The sequence below is a fragment of the Rissa tridactyla genome, chromosome W, assembly GCF_028500815.1.
Source record: "Rissa tridactyla isolate bRisTri1 chromosome W, bRisTri1.patW.cur.20221130, whole genome shotgun sequence".
In the NCBI taxonomy this organism is placed as follows: domain Eukaryota; kingdom Metazoa; phylum Chordata; class Aves; order Charadriiformes; family Laridae; genus Rissa; species Rissa tridactyla.
This window is the reverse complement of record NC_071496.1, coordinates 21619265-21640718: the sequence shown is the minus strand read 5'-3', so window position 1 is coordinate 21640718 and position 21454 is coordinate 21619265. Positions and strand designations below refer to the sequence as shown.

The window sequence follows — 21454 nt, the reverse complement described above, 5'->3', positions numbered from 1 at the left end:
TAGCCGCTCGATTTTGCAACATAGCATGCCGAATGCTATCAGCATCAGTAAGCAAGCTAGATAGGATTTCAGTTGTAAGGTTTATCTGTTTACTTGCCCAACACCCTATCTTATTCAGCATATTTAATGCCGTTGGTGTTCCTAGCGAAGGAAGAATACTTAGCCCTATTCTTTGTCCGAGATTTGAAAATGTTATAGGGTCGTCACAGGATGGAGTGAAGGTATGAACTGTTCTCTTGGCTCTGTGTTTACTGTGTGCTCTGCTCACTGTGTCTTTGGCCGTACGCAGGCCTCTGCTTGTAGATCTGCCCCATCTCCCCCTTTTTTGTTTAACACCAGACCATTTATTAACAAGGTCGCCATGACTTGTGCTTCTACTCCTTGTGACGCTCTTAGCAGGTTATATACTAAACACAATTAAAAACAGAATCAAAAAGAACCCTGCTAAGGCAATAAATACCCAGATTCCTAAATTTAGCCCAGAGAGCCAATTTCTTTGGATTTACCCATGAGAAATCCTTTTGTAATATTTCAAATACATTGCGGTTCATTAAGTCTTGAATCTTTAGTATTTGAGCTTTTAGCTGATCATGGAAAGGATGAATATTTTGTTGCAACGACATGTCAAAAGCACCTTGGAGATGGTGTTTAACCATTTCTCAGCCATGTAGCAACGTATTCCAGGGGAGAGATGTAACACAAAGTCTTCGAGAGTTGTACTCCCAATCACAATACAGAGAAAGACGTGTTTTTAATGCATTTTGCCGATCCCCTATCCATATTACTGCTGTTTTATACCTTACTCGCGTTAAATTTACACAATAAGATTGATTACATTCTTGTATACTTGCATTTTGAGCCGAAGCAAACAGACGGATGAGAAGTACAAATCATTGCAGAATTGTCTTGCTCACAACTTCTATTTGTTGCAGTATTATCTGTGGTTAGCATGCACCCCAATTTAAGGTGCTTGTAATACACCTTCGGTTGTTCAGGCCATTCAACAGTTCTTGCAAAAGGTCGATCTACTGCTGTGGATGACAAAGAAGACACGTTTAGAAAATTTAAAAGATGAGTTGCTTTATACACTCACTCTTGAGGTGTCATACCTACGGGATTCCCCCTTTTTTGTTTAGCAAGCATGGTTTTTAAAGTATGATGCATACGCTCCACAATTGCTTGCCCAGTCGGGGAATGAGGAATACTGGTGACATGTTTAATACCCCATATCTGTAAAAAAAAAAAAAGGCGTGTACTTTAGCGGACACATAAGCTGGTTCATTATCAGTTTTTATAGTTTTTGGTACTCCCATGACTGCAATGCATTGCAACCAATGTCGAATAACATCACGAGCCTTCTCTCCTGTATGAACAGTAGCTACAACAAAGTGAGAAAACAAATCAACTGAAACATGTCCAAATTCCATAATACGCGTAACATCGGATTGCCAAAGTTCATCAGGTGTAAGCCCTCGCAGGTTAACCCCCACAAATGATGGCAGAGGAGCCAGCTGCTGACAATCAGCAGAAGTTCACACAATATCATGTGCTTGTTGTTGTGTTAAAGAAAATTGCTTCCTCAATGCCTTCGCATTTTGATGAAAAAAATCATGCGACATTTTAGCTTGCTGCATAATGTTTGGAGTTGTTACCAACAGTGTGATAATCCACAACTGTGTTTCCCTCAGTTAAAGGACCAAGTAAACAGCTGTGAGAGCGTATGTGGACAATAAAATAACGAAACTGTCTTTTTAATCTGTTGGGGTTAATGAACATAGAACTTGGGGGGGGGCCGGGGGCAGACACAGTGCTTCAGGGCATCCCCTGTATCTTCAAAGTGCGCTCATGTCTCTCTCCCCCTCTCTGACCCAAGACAGCTCCCTTACATCCTGCACTGGACTGAGTAGAAAAGTACAGGCTAGAGTTGCTGCACGCATGGCCAGTGCACGCAGCGAGTCTCACCAAACTCATGATCCAGCTTTGCTAACAGTGGCTGTCTGATACGTGACTACATTGTTGTAATCTCTTCTTGCTATCTTCTTCTGTGAAGGTCAGGTTCTCATGGATACACACATAGTTTTTAGAGCAACATATTCTACAACTCGTACAAGGGTACGATGCAAAGCGGCATTTACAGCTGATCGTATAATGCTTATTAAACACGGCAAACAGCATACTAAACATAACAGACAAATTCCTTCCACACAGGCAATGAGTATAATTTGCTTCAACCAACCCCACCCCCAAGTCCATCCAGCAAAGAGATTTCACCCAGTGGTCTCCACAAGTTGCTGGTTCGGTCAGTGCAGTTCCTGCAACTGGGCATGGATGGATTTGGAGTGCTCACTTAGATTCATACAATACAGTCCTTTAAAATCATGACAACCATGTCTGTGAGCTGAAAGCAAAAAATCAGTAGCAGCTCTGTTTTGCAACATCGCATATCGAATACTATCTACATCTAGCAATAACTCAGAAATAGCTGTACTAGTAGCATTGTTAAACTTATCCCTGGCAGCAAGAGAGTCCTTGTTATCACGAATCCTTGGCAGCAAAAGAGTCCTCGTTAGCAAGAGCGCATGCGGACTCCCTGTTCTCGCTGGTACTGTGCTTTGATCTTCTTCCACAACAGGCCAAGATTCTCAAGCAGCTGGATAAGGTGTCTGTGAGTCCATTACAGGCTTATGTCATCCAAATGTTTTTCTTGCCAGCACCCGAGACTGAATAACAATTGGTGTGATATATGTGTTTTCCAGCACCCAGGTGCGAGTCCCTTGAGTGTATTTACAGTCCTCCTCGGCGATCTTCCATTGCTTTCCCATATTCCACCCCCTTGCTCAAGAGACCGCTTCTGCTGGGGTTCATTTTAGTCTCGCAGGGTATAACACAGAGCAATCTGCTAAGGCATGCAATAACATATACACATATAGGAAAAACCCAAAAACATATCTCTATGGTACTACTTTGAATCAGGTGTCCTATTTCTCTTTTTCTGATGCTTTCTCGTAATGCTTATGGCATACTTTTGTGCTAACGTGGCACATTTCCCATCTAATTGTTCCTGTTCAGTTTTTTCTTTTTTTTTCTTTTTTCTTTTTTTCCTTTTTTTTCTTTTTTTTCTTTTCTTTTTTTTTTTCTTTTCCATCACTTACGACTGACATAAAAGTCTGCCTTTGCAACAAGAGCTCAGTTTCTCATTTTTCCTTAAGTTTCTCATTTTCCTACAGAGCATCCTATAGATTTTGGCTCAACTCCTTTTCCCAATCAACCATGATCTTATAGACAAACAACAACCAGCCAGCCATACGCCCTGCACGGGCGAGCCGTTCCCGAGACCGTAAGCGTGTCGGCTGGTGAAAACTCCCCCAATATTTCAGGACTTCCATCGGTTCTACAGCCCATCCTGGTGTATCTACCTGGGGCGCGCTCACCTTACATCTAAACATTGTGTATACACAAACTTCTTCACTTGACGGAGTGTCAGCCCTAGATGCATACGAGAACAGTACCACACCGGGCAGAACACCTGCTCAAGTGGAGTCACCTAACGACACTGCACACAACAAAAAACAAACAGTAGCACACATGCTGATCAGCAGGTATAAGCTGGCGCCCACACACACTTACACAGCAGACATACAAAACCAGCACTTCTATCTCAGGGAGGCCACTGGGGAGGGGAGGGGGCGAGGCGGGCAATGGCAGGAGCCAACAGCTCCGGCTCTGTCCTTCTCTGCTGACATTCTGCCTCCTCCATCAGCCTCAGGTGGAGCAGAGGGGATCAGCAGGGGATTGTCCCAGACCTTCGGACCTGGCCTGTTCGATCCCCCTCCCGTGGGTTGTAATGCTGCAAAAGCCCCGGCTGCCGTGGCTTGCTCCGCCTTCATATCTTGTAAGGTCGATAACACCAACCGCCATGTCGTCGCCAACGGTGATGCCTCTTTGTCTCCTTTACTTATCACTTCCCACAGTTTTTTCCCAACAGCCTCCCATATTTCTGGTTTAAAAGCTGTCTGGGGCTCTGGTGCGAATCCGTTCTCTCTGCACCAGGTTAACAACCTTCGGAGCATACGCTCACCGTATTTCACCCCTCTCGTAGAGAGGATATGCAGGAGAAGTCTTAATACAGCCCCTTCTTCTTTTGTTACTTGTTGCCCCATCTCCTGCCCCGGCTGCTCACCTCTCTCTGGGTGTCCGTGGCCACGTCGTCTGTTTCCTCTATTCCGGATTGCCGCCCAATCCGCCCGGTCTCAGTCCAGCTGAGCCGTCCTCCAGCCGGTGGATCTCCTTCTGGGTCTTCCGCCCCTCGCATTCCGTTGCTCAAGCCAAGCGCCGATCGGTATCACGTCGGGGTCACCATCTGAGGAGAAATAACTGGACTCCAGACGATCCAATGTGAATCAACAGAAGCCATTTATTAAGCACAGATCATCATCTTTTATACCCTGTGTTGTAGCCGTACACGCGACTCGCTTATTTCTGATTAGCTAGTTACACTGTCCACGCGCTGTGCATGCAGTTTGTTCACACATCAGATTGGTTACAAGAATTCGCATCGTAAATTGCTTAGTCATTAGCACAACATGTTTTCTGCCTTCTCAGTTCCCGTTTTTCCCATGTACTAATTCCATCTTCTACCACCTGTTTTGCTCTTAATCTAATCTCTCATAGTAGGGAGGCTGGCCCACATGACCATTTTCTCTCAGATACATTCCTACAGGGCCCTGCGCTTGGCCTGGTTGAACTTCATGAGGTTGGCATAGGCCCACCTCTCAAGCCTGTCCAGGTCTCTCTGGATGGCATCCCATCCCTCCAGCATGTTGACCGTGTCACACAGCTTGGTGTCGTCGGCAAACTTGCTGAGGGTGCACTCAATCCCACTGTCCTTCTCACCAACAAAGATGTTAAACGGTACTGGTTGCAGTACCGACCCCTGAGGAATGCCACTCATCACTGGTCTCCACTTGGACATTGAGCTGTTGACTGCAACTCTTTGAGTGCAACCATCCAGCCAGTTCCTTATCCACTGAGTGGTCCATCCATCAAATCCATATCTCTCCAATTTAGAGACAAGGATGACATGCAGGACAGTGTCAAACGCTTTGCTCAAGTCCAGGTAGATGACATCTGTTGCTTTCCCCTTATCCACCAATGCTGTAATGCCATTGTAGAAGGCCACCAAATTTGTCAGACATGACTTGCCCTTAGTGAAGTCATGTTGGCTGTCACCAATCACCTCCTTATTTTCCATGTGCCTTAGCAGAGTTTCCAGGAGGATCTGCTCCATGATCTTGCCAGGCACAGAGGTGAGACTGACCGACCTGTATTTCCCCAGGTCCTACTTTTTAAAAATGAGGGTTATGTTTCCCCTTTTCTAGTCAGTGGGAACTTCACCAGGCTGCCATGACTTCTCAGATATGATGGATAGTGCTTGGCAACTTCATCTGCCATTTCCCTTAAGACCCACGGATGAATCCCATCAGGTCCCATGGACTTGTGCAACTTCAGGCTCCTCAAACCTGGTCTTCTCCTACAGTGGGTAGTATCTCATTCTCCCAGTCCCTGCCTTTGCCTTCTGCAACTTGGGCAGTGTGGTTAGAGTCCTTATTGAAGAGCGAGGCAAAAATGTCACTGAGTACCTCAGCCTTCTCCTTGTCCCGGTGTCACATCCCACTCTCAGGAAAGTGTGGGGGGAGTGACTCAGATTTGTAAATCCCCAGTGGTGCAGACTAAGGTGAGACAAATCTCAAGGTCTATACAAACATTTATTAGTTTCCCCAAATGATTAGTATAGGTCTTAACAAGTCCACAATAATTGGTTATTGGTTACAAATTATGGTAAGCAGTAATGTATGCATTGCATTACTTAGCAACAGGTATACAATTATGGCAAGTGGTACGGTATGCCTTGTATTACTTAACAACTCTAACCGTTATTTAACAACTCTAAGAGAAAAGAGAAACCAAGGGATAGAGAAAGGAAAAGACAGAGAAAAAGACAGAGACAGAGAGATCACCGGTCCTGGTTCCAGCATCTTTTCAGGGATTCTTCCCAGGCACAATCTTCTTCTTTGTTCCCCCAATAGGAGCACTTATTTTCCCTTTTATGTTTGCTGAATTAGCATGGTCTGCCCCTCTTGCCAAGGACAGCCTTGTCTCAGGTTTCTCCCTTCTCCCAGGTGACACGTAGCATGATCTGGGTGGAGAGATGAGTGCTATAGTCGTATATGTTTAACATGATCTCTATAACCTTCATTAGCATATGCAGGGATGTGCGCTTTCATATGAATTTTGAGGATAATGAAGCAAAGGTCATTTATCAGACACAATGGCCTTGAGAACAGAGAACTAGCAAGCTCACCACACAAGCGGCAGAACTGTCTTGTCTTCACAAGGCAATCATCACACTGCTTTTCAGGCGCCTGTTAGCCTTATCAGTTCTTTGAACACCAGGCCTGCATTATTTCTCTCCTTGCAAGCATTTTGAGACATTCAAGGAGGGCCTTCTCCCCATCCCTCTCATTTTGTTTCAGGGAATTTACAGGCTGTCTCTTACACCCAGGTGACTAGATCTCCTTTTTCCTTCCTGAGTGGGCCCACATTTTCCCTAGTCTTCCTTTAGTCACTGACATACCTATTGTGTGAGCCGATGCAGGCAGGACACAGGAACAACCACAAACCACGGATGGAAAGCAAAGAACAAATTTAATCTCGATACCTCACAGACGGTGGAATCTCCGAAGCAACACCTGGGCAGAGGCACGCAAGCAGGGGATGCGGGCACCATGGCATGAGAGAGTCCTTGTTAGCAAGAGCACGCTCAGACTCCCTGTTCTCGCTGGTATTTAAAGGGTTCAAACAGGCATAGCTTTCTCACTGTGCTTTGATCCTCTTCCACAATAGGCCAGGATTCTCAAGCAGCTAGATAAGGTGTCCCTGAGTCCATCACAGACTTCTGTTATCTAAGTGCAAGTGCTTTTCTTACAAGCACCTGAGACTGAATAACAATTAGTGTGATATGTGTTTCCCAGCACCCCAGGTGTGAGTCACTTGAGCATATTTACAATCCTCCTCCCCAATCTTCCCTTGCTTTCACACACCTATAGAAGGCTTTCTTGTTGCCCTTGACACCTCTGGACAGATTTAACTCTATCAGGGCTTTAGCTCTCCTAACATGATCCCTGGCTGCTCAGACAATTTCTCTGTAATCCTCCCAGGCTATCCGTCCTTGCTTCCACCCACTGTAGGTTTCCTTTTTCTGTTTTAGATTGTCCAGGAGCTACTTGTTCATCCACACAGGTCTCCTGGCACTCTTGCCTGACTTCCTCTTTGTCGGGATGCTCCTGAGCTTGGAGGAGGTGGTCCTTGAATATTATCCAGCTTTCCTGGGCCCCTCTTCCCTCCAGGGCTTTATCCCACAGTACTCCATCAAGCAAGTCCCTGAAGACGCCAAAGTCTGTTCTCCTGAAGTCCAGGGTAGCAAGCTTGCTGTGTGCCCTCCTTACCACCCTAAGGATCTTGAGCTCTACCATCTCATGGTCACTGCAGCCAAGGCTACCCTTGAGCTTCACATTCCCCACCAGCCCCTCCTTGGTGGTGAGAACAAGGTCCAGCATGGCACCTCTCCTTGTTGGTTCCTCTACCACTTGGAGAAGGAAGTTGTCATCGATGCATTCCAGGAACCTCCTGGATTGCTTATGCCCTGCTGTGTTGTTCCTCTAACAGATATTGGGGTGGTTGAAGTCCCCCATGAGGATCAGGGCTTGTGAACGTGAGGCTGCTCCTATCTGTCTATAGAGGGCTTCATCCACTCAGTCTTCCTAGTCAGGTGGCCTGTAGCAGAACCCCACTGTAATGTCACCTGTCCCTGCCCTCCCTTTAATCTTGACCCATAAACTCTCTGTTGGCTCCTCATCCATCCCCAGGCAGAGCTCCATGCACTCCAGCTGGTATTTGCCATAGAGGGTGACACCCCCTCCTCATCTCCCCTCCTTGTCCTTCCTGAAGAGCCTGTATCCTTCCATTCCAACACTCCAGTCATAGGAGCCATCCCACCATGTCTCTGTGATGCCAATTGGATCATAGTCTTGCAGGCATACAAACATCTCTAACTCCTCCTGTTTATTCCCCATGCTATGTGCATTTGCGTAGAGGCATTTAAGTTGTTCCCCCAATTAGGCTAGCTTCCTGGCTAGAGTGGCTAATTTTCCTTTATGCTGCACTCCAGGTGCTCTCCTGCTGACCTGCAACCCTTCTCCAGGTTCTAGGCATCTATTACTGGTATTGGCATCAAACTGGTATGAGTGGGATGGACTGAGGTTCCCCTCCCCCAGCAACTCTAGTTTAAAGCCCTCTTCATGAGCTTGGCAAGCCTCTGACCAAAGATGCTCTTCCCCTTTTCTGACAGGTGGACTCCGTCAGGCCCCAGTAGACCAGGTTTCTCAAAGCAAGTCCCATGGTCTAAGAAGCCAAACCCCTGGCTGCGGCACCAGTCTTGTAGCCAGTTATTGATTTGCCAGATTCACCTGACCCTATCAACCCCCTTCCCTTTGACTGGGAGGACTGATGAAAAAAACTACCTGCACCCCAGAATCCCTGACTGCTGCTCCCAAGGCTCTATAATCTTTCTTGATAGTCTTCAGGCTGCTCCCAGCTGCATCACTGGTGCCCACATGAAACAGCAGCAGCGGATAATAGACTGAGGAGTGTACGAGGCTTGGTAGTCTCTCGGTGACATCCCTGATACAAGCCTCCAGTAAGCAGCACACCTCCCTAGAGAGTGCATCAGGTTGACAAATGGGTGCCTCCCTACTTCTCAGAAGAGTCACCTACAACTATCACCCATCACCTTTTCTTAGTTGCACTGGTTGTTATATGTGGAGCAGATTGGGTAGTCTTAGTCAGCTCCAGCACCTCTCCTGCTACAGTAGGTTTTGCCTCCTCACTCTGCAGAGCAGTGAAGCAGTTCTGCAAGGGCACCCCAGTTTTTTGGGGAATTCTCTCCTTCCTCCTGCTGGTCTTTGCAGTTACAAGCTTCCATTCTGTGTTACTAGCCTTCCTTTCTTCTGTGTGTGCCAGAGTGGGAGTTTTTGACTGTTTGGCTATGGGTTGTAAGTCCACTGCAGACTGTGCTTGTAATTAGCTGTCTTATCTCCTTCTCAGCTTCCCTGATGCTACACAGCCTCCTCACTGCCCCCTGCAGCTCAGTCACCTGCTGCAGGAGGTCCTTCACCTGGGCACACCTTTTGAAGGTAGGTGTGCCACCTTTCCCTGCTCCAGGAGAAAGGTCAAGGCACCTCCTGCAGCCTGAAGTCTGCACAGCAGCCTCTTCCTTCAACAGTTCCATCTGGGTGGAGGCATCGGCTACTGCTGGGGTGAATGATGCAGAGCCCCGAGCCCAAGCTGCAGCCTTTGCTCTCAGACAAGTGTCCACCATTCTGCCTTGAATGCCGTGCAGGTGGTCACAGAACGGTACTCAACCGGTGACATGCTCCTCCTTCAAAGAAACACCCTTCCACACCAACTAACACACCACATCCTATTTATTCATCCTAGTTGCTCCCATTCCCTAGGGTGCTTTTATATAGGCGGAGGGGTGGTTGTCACCGTTGCTTTGGCAACGCCCACGCCTGGTCAGCGCCTCCCGCGAGAGCTGCCGGTTCCTGGTGTGTCCTTACCTCAGGAAAACCACCTGTGCGCCGAGCTCTGCCGCTCCGCTGACGGGTCGGCCCGGCCTGGCTCCGGAGTAGCTCCCCTTGGCAATTGACTTTTGCGTGGCTATGGTTAGCTGTCGTTACATAACTACTCACTGTGCTCGTTAAACGTAAAGGTCAATCTGAAATCAAGCAATGATTTGTTTAGGAGTGAGCTTCTGATACATGTATATCTCTTGTGATTATTTCCTAGTTGTTTTCCACTCGTTTTCAGGGTCCCTTGGAGGAGCCTATTCTTCCAAAACAGCTTTGTGAAATATTTTGGTCAATAGAATTGTAAAAGTGCTGTGGTAATTGTACCTATAGATCATAGCAGCAGTGATATATTAATTTAGTGGTTCCTTCTGTATGGTAATTCTAGATTATTGAAAAGGAATCTAACACAGCAATAAGCCTATTATGTGAATTAAAAAAATGAGAAGAGAAATTTGGAAGTTTGTGCAAGCGTACAGATATGGTGAATACCATCACATGCTAAGCAAAAATAGAGTCTGGATAAAACTGAATATTTATAGCAATTAATATTCACATTTATTATAAAATTGAAAATGTGTAAGACAAATCACATTGTGGTACATGAGGAATTACTTGAACAATACATTTTATGCAATTTCTGAGTACCAGTTAAAGGTACCTTTCTACTCTCTCAAATGATAGTCAAGCCTAATCTCTGTAGGTTTACCTTGAAATAAAGGATTTAAAAACTGGGAATTCTCATGCCACTCTCCCTTTAGTGTGTTTTACAGTTACAGTTAATTATTTATATTCTGAGATCAGCAATTTGTAAACCGAGAAATATTTTCAGTGATAAATTTGAAACAAAGGGAATTTATGAACCTGGATCATTTGGAGAATGCAACAAGCAACCTTTGAAATATAATGTAATCCATATGCTCTGTGAAAGTCTAGCAAAAACTAAACTTGTGTTTCTGAAATGTTTTGTGCCCAGTTAAATTATTATTATTGTTGATTGCCATGAACCTTTACCAAGATAAGGGTGTTTGTCACATTCCAGGAGGCTTGTGCTAGTGTGATGCAAGTGGCCTGAAGTCAGTGCTGTGCTGGTGGCATGTCCACCGTGTGTCCACTACCCGGGGCCTCACTGCAACAAAGGGCTGGAGCAGGCAGAGAGTTGTGGAGCCATTGCCGCCTCTGGTCTTCTAGAAAGTCTAGCGAGTCCATGGGGAACAGTTGTTAACTGGTTTCTGTGCCTCTCCAGGTCAAGTTTAGCTGAACAGATCATGCTGCCTTACTTACCTTGAATGTTAAAATAAAATATTTTCAGTTGGAAGGGACCTACAATGATCATCTAGTCCAACTGCCTGACTACTTCAGGGCTGACCAAAAGTGAAAGCATGTTATTAAGGGCATTGTCCAAATGCCTCTTAAACACTGACAGGCTTGGGGCATCGACCACCTCTCTAGGAAGCCTGTTCCAGGGTTTGACCACCCTCTCAGTAAAGAAATGCTTCTTAATGTCAAGTCTGAACCTCCCCTGACGCAGCTTTGAACCATTCCCATGCATCCTGCCACTGGATACCAGGGAGAAGAAAACACCTCCATCCCCACTTCCCCTGCACAGGAAGCTGTAGAGAGCAACAAGGTCACCCCTTTTCTCCAAACCAGACACAGAGTCCTCAGCCCCTCCTCATAGGACATGCCTTCCAGCCCTTTCACCAGCTTTGTTGCCCTCCTCTGGATGCGTTCAAGTACCTTAACAGCCTTCTTAAATTGTGGGACCCAGAACTGCACACAGTACTCAAGGTGAGGCTGCACCAACGATGAATGCAGCAGGATAATCATGTCCTTTGACTGGCTGATTATACTGTGTTTAATACACCCCAGAATGCAGTTTGCCCTCTTGGCTGCCAGGGCACACTGCTGACTCATATTGAGCCTCCTGTCAACCAGCACTCCCAGATCCCTCTCTGCAGGGCTGCTCTCCAGCCATTCCTCTTCCAATTTATATTGTGCCTGGTGTTAATCTGTCCCAGGTGCAGAATCTGGCATTTGTTCTTGTTAAATATCATCCCATTGATGATTGCCCAATGCTCCGATCTATCTAGATTCCTCTGCAAGGCCTCTCATCCATCGAAAGAGCCAACAGCACCTCCCGGTTTAGTATCATCAGAAAACTTGCTAATGGTGCATTCAATTCCTGCACCCAGATCATTGATAAAAATATTGAAATGAACTGGCACTTCTTGGAAATTGGAATAACGTTGGCTAGCTTCCAGTCAGGAGGGACCTCCCCAGACTCCCAAGAGTCCTGCCATAACATCCACTAGCTCGAGTACTCTGGGATGAATCCCATCAGGCCCCGTGGACTTATGAACATTCAGCTGATACATCTGATCCCTTACAATTTCAGTTTCCACAAATGGAAAGTCGCTGCTTCCACAGGCATGGTCCTCCAACTCAGAGGACCGTGCAGCCCAAGGTCTATCAGCATTATTAAAGACCAAGGCAAAAAAAAAAAAAAAGCATTGAATGCCTCTGCTTTTTCTTCATCCCTATTTGTCAGGTGACCATCTTCAACAAGTATCTGTCCAATGTTTTCTTTAGACCTCCTCTTGCTATTAACATACTTTAAAAAAGCCTTTCTTGTTGCCTGACACAACACTGGCCAGTTTCAACTCTAGTTGAGCTTTGGCCTTTCATGTCTTCTCCCTGCATGGATGAACCACAACTCTGTAATCTTCCTGCAAAGCCTGACCTTGCTTCCAGAGATCATACAATTTCTTTTTCCTCTTGAGCTCCACGAAGAGTTCCCTGTTCAGCCAAGCTGGTCTTCTGCCCCACTTGCTGGACTTACAACAGACACAGTGGTATTGCCTCTGCCTGTGCTTTTAGAAGGTGGTTCTTAAAAACTGACCAGCATTCATGGACCCCTAAGGCCTCAAAAGCAGATTCCCAGGGTACTTTACTAAATAGCTCCCTGAATAGCTAAAAAGTTTGCTCTCTTGAAATCCAGGGTAGCAACTCTGCTGACTTTTTTCCCTCATTACACTGAAAAATTTAAACTCAACCATTTCATGATCACTGTGGCCAAGACAGCCACCAACCATCACATCTCTGTTCTCTAAGAAGTCCAGGAGGGCATCTTTCCTAGTTGGGTCACTGAGTACTTGTGACAAGAAATTATCTTCCACAAACTTCAGGAATTTACCAGACTTGCTCCACACAGCAGTATGGTATTCCCAGTTGATGTCTGGGAAGTTGAAGTCTCCTATAAGGACAAGGGCTATTGATCCAGAGATTTCTCCTAATTGCCTATAGAATAATTCATCAGTGCTATCATCCTGGCTGGGCAATCAATAGTAGACACCCACTATGACATCTGCTTTGTTTTCTGTCCCCTAATCCTCATCCAGAGGCTCTCAACCAGATCATTGCTAACTGTAAGGCCTGTGCAGTCAAACCTCTCCCTTACATGAAGTGAAATTCCTTCACCTCACCTGCCCTGCCTATCCCTCCTGAACAGCCTGTATTCCTCCATCCCAGCACTCCAATTGTGGGACTCCTTCCACCAAGTCTTGCTAACACTAATGACATCGTAGCTCTGGGAACATATCAAGGCTTACAGTTCATCCTGTTTGTTTCTCAGTACTGTGTGTGTTGGTGTACAAGCATTTCAGATGTGCTCCTCAGCACTCAGTGCTCTCTGGAGCAGCGCAAATGCTGCCATTAGCATTGCCACCCTCAAGGGATGCCATGCCAACCCTTGGTTTACCTTCAGCTCTCCTGATGGTATCCCCTTCCCCCACCAATTCTAGTTTAAAGCCCTCTCATTCAGTCCTGCCAGCTTATGAGCAAAGATGCATTTTCCCCATCGGGACAGGTGGATGCCATCAGGCCCCAGCATACCTCATGTTTCAAAGACTCTTCCATGGTTATAAAAAAACAAAGTTCTGGCAGAGGCACCAGTCCTGGAACCAGGTATTGATGTCTTGGGCGTGCCTGTTTCTTCCAAAGTCTCTCTCCATTACTTAGGAGGATTGAGGAAAACACTACCTGTGCTCCTGAATCTTTTAGCATCCTTCCCAGGGCCCTGAAATCTCTTTTGATCAACCTTGGACTTCTTGTTGCGACATCATTAGTACCCACATGAAAGAGTATGAGTGGGTAATAGTCTGAAGGCTTTAGTAAGCTTGTCAGTCATCTGGTGACATTCCTGATTTGGGCCCCAGGGAGGCAGCAAACTTCCCTTAAAAGAAGGTCTGGTCTGCAAATGGGTGCCTCTGTTCCGCTAAGGAGGGAGTCGCCTATGACCATAACTCACTGCTGTTTCTTTTCAGCGCTGGTCTTAATGCAGGTCTTGTTGTGAGGTGTTGGTTAATCTGACCTTAGTGAGAGTACTTGCATAGGTTCCTCCTCTTCTATCTCATCCAGTCCTTTGTATACTATACTCAAAGCCTCATACCTATTTTGTAAAGTTATCTGAGAGGGTAAGGAGGGGTTTCTCTTATGGCTCTGTGCATTAACTTGCTTCAACTCCTCCCTATCCCTTGTAACGCTGCTTTCCTCCTGGCACAAAGCAGATCCTGGACCTGCCTCAGTAGTGGCCATGCTGAGTTGGCTTGTGTGTAACAGAGATGGCAGAGCACAGTTCCATTAGTCAATCTCCTTCTCAGATGCTCCTTAGTCTGTCCACCCCCTCCTGCAACTCAGCCACCAGCCAGAGCAGTTTATCCACCTGGTCACACCACCCACAGGCTTGCTTACTTGCTATCACTCTCCACCTCCAGGAATATCCCTGCGCACATAGCCAGAAACCTGGGTGGTCACATGCTTTAACAGGAGCTCTGTCTGCATTGGTTCTACTAAGTACTAGAAGCTCAGAAGCAGAGAACACCACTTTCTTTGCTGTGTACCAACCCACTGGAAAATATATATGCTCATCAGTTGCAATTAGCTGGGCTGATTGTTTTAGCCTGTTTAAATCGTCTATTCTGCTGGGTACAGGCTCCACCTCTTGCTGACTTTTCCAATCAGTGGGTCTGGACTCAGTCACTTGGGGAATGCCTCTTGTTCAGCTGCAGTCTCTCCTTATCCTTGTGTATCCCTTGTGTGTCCCTCTCTGCTGCCACCACTGGTGCTGCTCATGCTGCTCTGGTGTCCATGTAGTCCTTGCAGTGTCTCCGTTAGTAATTAAGGTATTGGTGTTTTTTATGGGGTTGTTCTGGAAACACAGATACCTTGCATGGAAATGTATTCAAGTCATAGAATTGCATACTAATTTACATCAGGAGGAACCTGTGGGAGGTCATCTAGTTTAACCACCCGCACAATGTAGGACTACCGAGTTAGATCAGTTCTCAAGCAGAACAAGAGGTTATGCTTTGGGTTCAGGCTTTCTCAGGTTCAGATTCAGTTTCAGTTCTCTTATTGAATAAGAATAACTTTCTTTGACAGTTTAATGTTTAGGATTTATCATAATTTTAACTGTTAGGTATATATTACCATCCCCAGGAAATCTTCCATCAGGATGGATGGATGTTCTATGTTCTATGTAATAGGTAGGTTTATGCACTGTTTCTATAGTAGATACTAAAGTTATGAGTCTGATCTCTACCATCTATATCAAGTGCTGTTAGCAGCATTCAGAGGGGAGCCTTTAGATACTTCTGGAACAAAATAGTGAAATGCAGTATCCATTTTATACTATGGAAGTTGCAACTGTTATTGTCCAAACTCCTTAGCTAGCTCTGAAAGAAGACGACTATCAGCTTGTAAAACTGCATGAAAGTTCAATTCAGATTGTAAAAGTGGATGAAGGTATTGATCTTATCTAATTTTTGTTTCTATTTTTTGTTTCAGTGCTTTTTTTCTGTTCCTATAATTTTATTTCAGTACTGTAATGGTATGAGTACATTTACAAAGAGGTACTTACACTTAATATGTTATCTGTTAGATATTTGGATTTCCATTTGGATAGAAGCCTTAAAAAATATCGCATTGCTAAAGCACTTGTGATTGGCACCAGACATAGTTTTAGTTATATAAACACACTAATAGGTTTTGACAGGAGTCTGGAGAAGTCTACCGAGTGCCACATATGCACACCTTTCAGATATGCCATGGAGTGATAAGCCATGGTACTGTCTTTATCCTAGATGCATATTCTTGAGAAGGAAAGCACATAATGAAATGTATTAATTACTTTGTTTTCTCTACTGACTGTGAATAAATTGAATGTGTTAAAACAATGAGATTTTACTTAGCATTAACAAAATGTTTAAGCATCCTCATATATGTCGTATCTCTATACAAAAAGCATAGTATAATTACTAACTTCATTTGGGCAAAACTGACACCGAGTTTCAGTACTGTAATTAATTTGTATAGAACCAAAAATGTACTTGAGATGAAGAAACGATGTGATAGAGACCACATTACATTAACCGTTCTGTTTCTTCCTTTTTTTAGGTTTTACTGGGACTTAATCATGCTCATAATGATGGTTGGAAACCTTGTCATTATACCAGTTGGAATCACATTCTTTGCAGAGCAAACAACACCACCATGGATTATTTTCAATGTGGCATCGGACACTGTTTTTTTGTTGGACTTGATCATGAATTTTAGAACTGGGACTGTAAATGACGACAGCTCTGAAATAATACTGGACCCTAAAATCATTAAGATGAATTACTTAAAAAGCTGGTTTGTGGTTGACTTCATCTCATCAATACCAGTGGATTATATCTTTCTCATTGTAGAAAAAGGAATGGATTCGGAGGTTTACAAGACAGCAAGAGCACTTCGTATTGTGAGATTTACAAAAATCCTCAGCCTGTTACGTTTACTACGCCTTTCAAGACTGATTAGATACATACACCAGTGGGAAGAGGTAAGATATATATGGTTATAACATAATTTAAGATTGTATTCTTACAAAAAACTATTCAGGTCTCTCTGAAGAGTTTCACACAAACCAGAATGGAATAAAGAGTTTTTACTCCCCAGTTAGTGTAATTACATACAGGTGCTAGTAGAAAAGCCTTGTTGGAAAAAAGCACAAAGGAGTAGCCATCTTCTGTCTGCTAACCACAGAGACCAAAAATATGTTTGGGACCATCAGCACAATGAGCATGAATGGGCTCCTTCTGAGAATATTAGAAATTTTAGCAACCACCTAAATCTGCATTTGAGTTTGGTGACTAGCACTTAGACTTATGTAGTTAATACTCTTGTAATCACAGAGAACTTAAAATACATGTTCGTATTTTTCTATTTCAGGAGAAATTGAAACCATTTATAATTGAGTAGATTTCCTGGAACGCTCATTGTTTGAAGGCTGTATGTAGGCTGAATATATCGAATGCTGACCTTCCTCATAAAAATTGGATAGTTCAAATTTTGAGTCATTTCCTTCTAAACTGTCAACTCCACTATTTCCAGACATGACCTTATGCTGCCTGCCAGTTTGGCATGGTGATGTTTCCAGGAAATTATGGCATTCCCTAATTTGGCATGCTCATGGCGAGGAAGTGTTTAATGCTTTGGCACATAACACCATGATTCAATCATTTCATTTCTTGCCTGTCCCCATTTCTGTAGTTCTAAATATCATAATATGTTTTAAAAGGAAGTGCTAAAAACATAGGAAAAATAACTGCTGTTTTCTAAACTTTCTTGCAGCAAGTGTAATGAGAATTATTTTGTAAAGCATTTTCACAGAAACACTGTTAAAATAGATTTGCATAAATTTATTTACCTATTTTAATAAAGATTTATTTAATTAAATGAATACTGAAGGATTATTTGGTACCATTTCTGGTGTGTTTTCTGATGGTTATCTCCCTTTTAAAGTATTATGTTCACTTTCCAGTTTAATAGAAACCTAAATGCAAAGCCATCTCACAAATAAGTCAGATTATATTTAAAAATGGCATGATGCTAGATGATACAAAGTACCAAAGTAATAAATTTGCAGTTGTTTCTCAAAACCCTCCTGAAATAGGTCCTTATTTTTATTACTGTATTTTGTAAATTCTACTTCTTTTGCCTCCCTGTAATGTGGTGTAACTATATTTTTGACAGAGAAATAGAACACTGCAGTTTTGTACTCAATTTAACTAAGGCAAATGATTAAGCATATCTTGCAGTTTTACCATAAAGCTGTGGTTGTTTTTTACAGGGAGACAACCTTCTGAAATGCATTCAATGACATTATTTTCTGGCAGCTTGAGTTAATAACTTGCCACTACAAAGCCCTACTAAGCAGAGAAATTAATACTTTTTTTTCCCCTCCTGTCTGTTGTCAAAAATAAATTAGGTTTTCTAAATGAAAAGTAGTTGAATTGAGCACCAAGTGGGACTAGAAGTGACCAGAAGATGTGGTTCAAACCAGCAATAGCTGGTGTTTGGCTTATGTAATCCATAGCTAATGGCTGCTGGTGCCTCCAGGCTGCTTGACTGCAACTTCCCCTTTGATTTCACTGGTAAAATTTGTGAAGTATTTCTTGTATTTCTATGCAAGTATTAAAAAATAAGTAGACTCCATCTTTTTGTGTTTGATAACGCATTATAGAGCTCCCTGGATGTTCTCAGGAAGGTGAAAGAGGATCTGAAATATTTTTTTTTGTTTTGAGCCTGCAATAAAGCAGCAAGAAGCTCGTTGGCTGCTTTTAAAAAAGAGTTCTGATGACTGTGAGAACATGTGGGAACAGTGATGAATATGTAAACTGAAACAAATTTTGATAAATCCCAAAATGAAATGTGTGCAAAAAATATGTTAATCTTTTCTTTAGCATCTTATAGAGATCAGAAATGAAGGTCATGGATTTTCATATTTGGCTTTTATTATCACAGCAGTCGATTATGATTTTAAATGTAGAGTGTGAAACTGTTCTGCACGGTGATTCATTACCACTTTGGAGAAATTGTATGTTAAAGCACTGTAATGTTTTAAAACAACAAAACTGGCTAGAGATGAACTTTGCTTAATTAGGAAACAATAGTTAGTTGATCTCATAGGGATAGTCAGTGAGACCTTTGCTGCTGATATTAATCTTTTCTGTATTGTGTGTGTTTGCACATGCACAACAGGGAGCAACTGTTAATTAATTTTTACGACACAGAATTAGCATCTGTTTGTGTGTGGTTAAAAGGATTTAATAGTTTTTGCATATGGGCTGACACGTTGGTTTTAAACGTGGTGCAGATAAATCTGAAATACTATGTATTTGGATCCAGAATAATGAGCATTATGTCAAAAATATTGAGAGGACAGTCAGCAAACTCATTCTTCATAAACTGCCAAGAGGATACTTCTTGGAAAACTGATTAATGAACAAACCAGGATGTATAATAAGGCTTTTATCCCACTGAGGTATTTATACATCCTCAAACAGAAAAGACAGATTGAAATTGTTTGAGCTTTTCCTTTTTTAGTGTCACATACCTGGACTTCAGTTGGTTGGTGTCCTGAACTTTAGATGAGTAGGCAAAAGTTTAAAAAGTTTTTTATGTGATACTAGTGAAACATGGTTCCTTTTCTTTATTTAATTTCACATAATTTAAATCAATTAAATCAGGATCAAGCTGCTAACAGCCACGTAGAGTAATATCAAGGTAAATAATGTATGCATTGTCGAAGCTTTCTCCTTAACTGTTATGAGGGAACAGAGCAATAGCCTGTGGTGCGATATATATGAAATCTGACTGATATATTAATATAAGTCTGATGTTAACAGTTTGTCCAAATGAATGACTCTGGAAATGAGAAGAAACATTTAAACAAGGGGACAGGAGATATGCTGGCAGGAATACATTTACTGAATTTGCAAATTCACATTGTCCTAAAACTGGTTTTAGCTACAATATCTAAAATATGCCAGTCTTTCACAACCCAGATGTTGACAAATAGATCATATAGTTATTTAAATAAAATTATATAATATAACATTCAAGGAAAAAACTGTTATTTAAATTGCTTATTGCAGAAATTATACTTTTGCAATATTTTCTTACAGTGGGTTTGTTTTGGATTTATTTCTTTTTTTAGCATGGGTTCCTAAAATTACCAATGAGGAAGTACTGGATCTAATTCTTATTTACTTTAACTTTATTAAATTCAGAGAATACAGTAGGAGTGAACCAATAACATATTCCTGACATGATCAGGAAGTGAATATGCAGAGAACTAGACAGTAGTTAACTTAAAACCAAAGCCATAGAAGAAAATATGTTTGCTTGAAATAAAATAATTATAGAATGTTGAATGATAAAATTCATAATTCTTTTTTGTAAAATACTTCTAAAAGAGACTGAGACTGCTTAAGATGCTGACCCCTGAATATTTTACATAGGTTTGCATGCAACTAGTAAGTTATTCTTAGTTACCAATGCTCATAGATAACTGAACAATTAAAAATAAAAGATATGAGCAATTAGGAATAAATACATTGTTACAATCAACTAATTTACATTCTTAAATATTAATTTTTTTTTTTTTCTGTCAGTTAAGAGATGTCAAATGATATAGAATCATAGAAACACAGGGTTGGAAGGGACCTCTGGAGATCATCTAGTCCAACACTCCTGCCAGAGCAGGGTCACCTAGAGCAGGTTGCACAGATACGCGTCCAGGCGGGTTTTGAATGTCTCCAGAGTTGGAGACTCCACCACCTCTCTGGGCAGCCTGTTCCAGTGCTCTGCCACCTTCAAAGGAAAGAAGTTCCTCCTCGTGTTTAGGTGGAACTTCCTATGTTCCAGTTTGTGCCCATTACCTCTTGTCCTGTCCCCAGGCACCACTGAAAAGAGCCTGGCCCCATCCTCCTGACACCCATCCTTTAAGTATTTATAAGCGTTGGTAAGATCCCCCCCTCAGCCATCTTTTTTCCAGACTGAAGAGACCCAAGTCCCTCAGGCTTTCTTCATAAGAGAGGTGTTCCAGTCCCCTAATCATCTTGGTAGCTCTCTGCTGCACCCTCTCCAGCACAGTTCCCTGTCCCTCTTGAACTGGGGAGCCCAGAACTGGACACAGTACTCCAGATGCAGCCTCACCAGGGCAGAGTAGAGGGGGAGGATGACCTCCCTTGATCTGCTTGCCACACTCTTCTTGATGCACCCCAGGATGCCATTGGCCTTCTTGGCCACAAGGGCACATTGCTGGCTCATGGTCATCCTGTTGTCCACCAGGACTCCCAGGTCTCTTTCCACGGAGCTGCTCTCCAGCAGGTCAGCCCCCAACCTGTACTGGTGCCTGGGGTTATTCCTCCCCAGGTGCAGCACCCTACACTTGCCCTTGTTGAATTTCATAAGGTTCCTCTTTGCCCAGATCTCCAGCCTGTCCAGGTCTCTCTGTATGGCAGCACAGCCTTCTGGTGTGTCAGCCACCCCTCCCAGCTTTGTGTCATCGGAAAACTTGCTGAGGGTGCACTCTATCCCCTCATCCAGGTCATTGATGAATATATTGAAGAGGACTAGACCCAGTACTGACCCCTGGGGATCGGCACTTGTCACTGACCTCCAACTAGACTCTGTGCCCCTAATCATGACCCTCTGAGCTCTGTCTTTCAGCCAGTTATCTATCCACCCCACTGCCCATTCATCAAGCCCACACTTCCTAAGCTTCCCTACGAGGATGCTGTGGGAGACCGTGTCAAATGCCTTGCTTAAGTCAAGGTAGACCACATCCACTGCCCTCCCCTCATCTATCCATCCAGTCATGCCATCACAGAAGGCTATCAGATTAGTCAGACATGGTTTCCCCTTGGTGAATCCATGTTGAG

General features: G+C 43.5%; 1 protein-coding gene across 1 annotated transcript in view; it reads left to right on the top strand.

Annotated features, from left to right (window-relative positions):
• Nucleotides 1-21454, top strand: part of LOC128902065 (potassium/sodium hyperpolarization-activated cyclic nucleotide-gated channel 1-like) — a 252885-nt gene that overhangs the window by 46294 nt on the left and 185137 nt on the right. The window contains exon 2 of the mRNA XM_054184405.1: nt 16143-16566. Coding sequence (XP_054040380.1) covers nt 16143-16566 — 424 coding nt within the window. The remainder of the gene's footprint in view (nt 1-16142; nt 16567-21454) is intronic.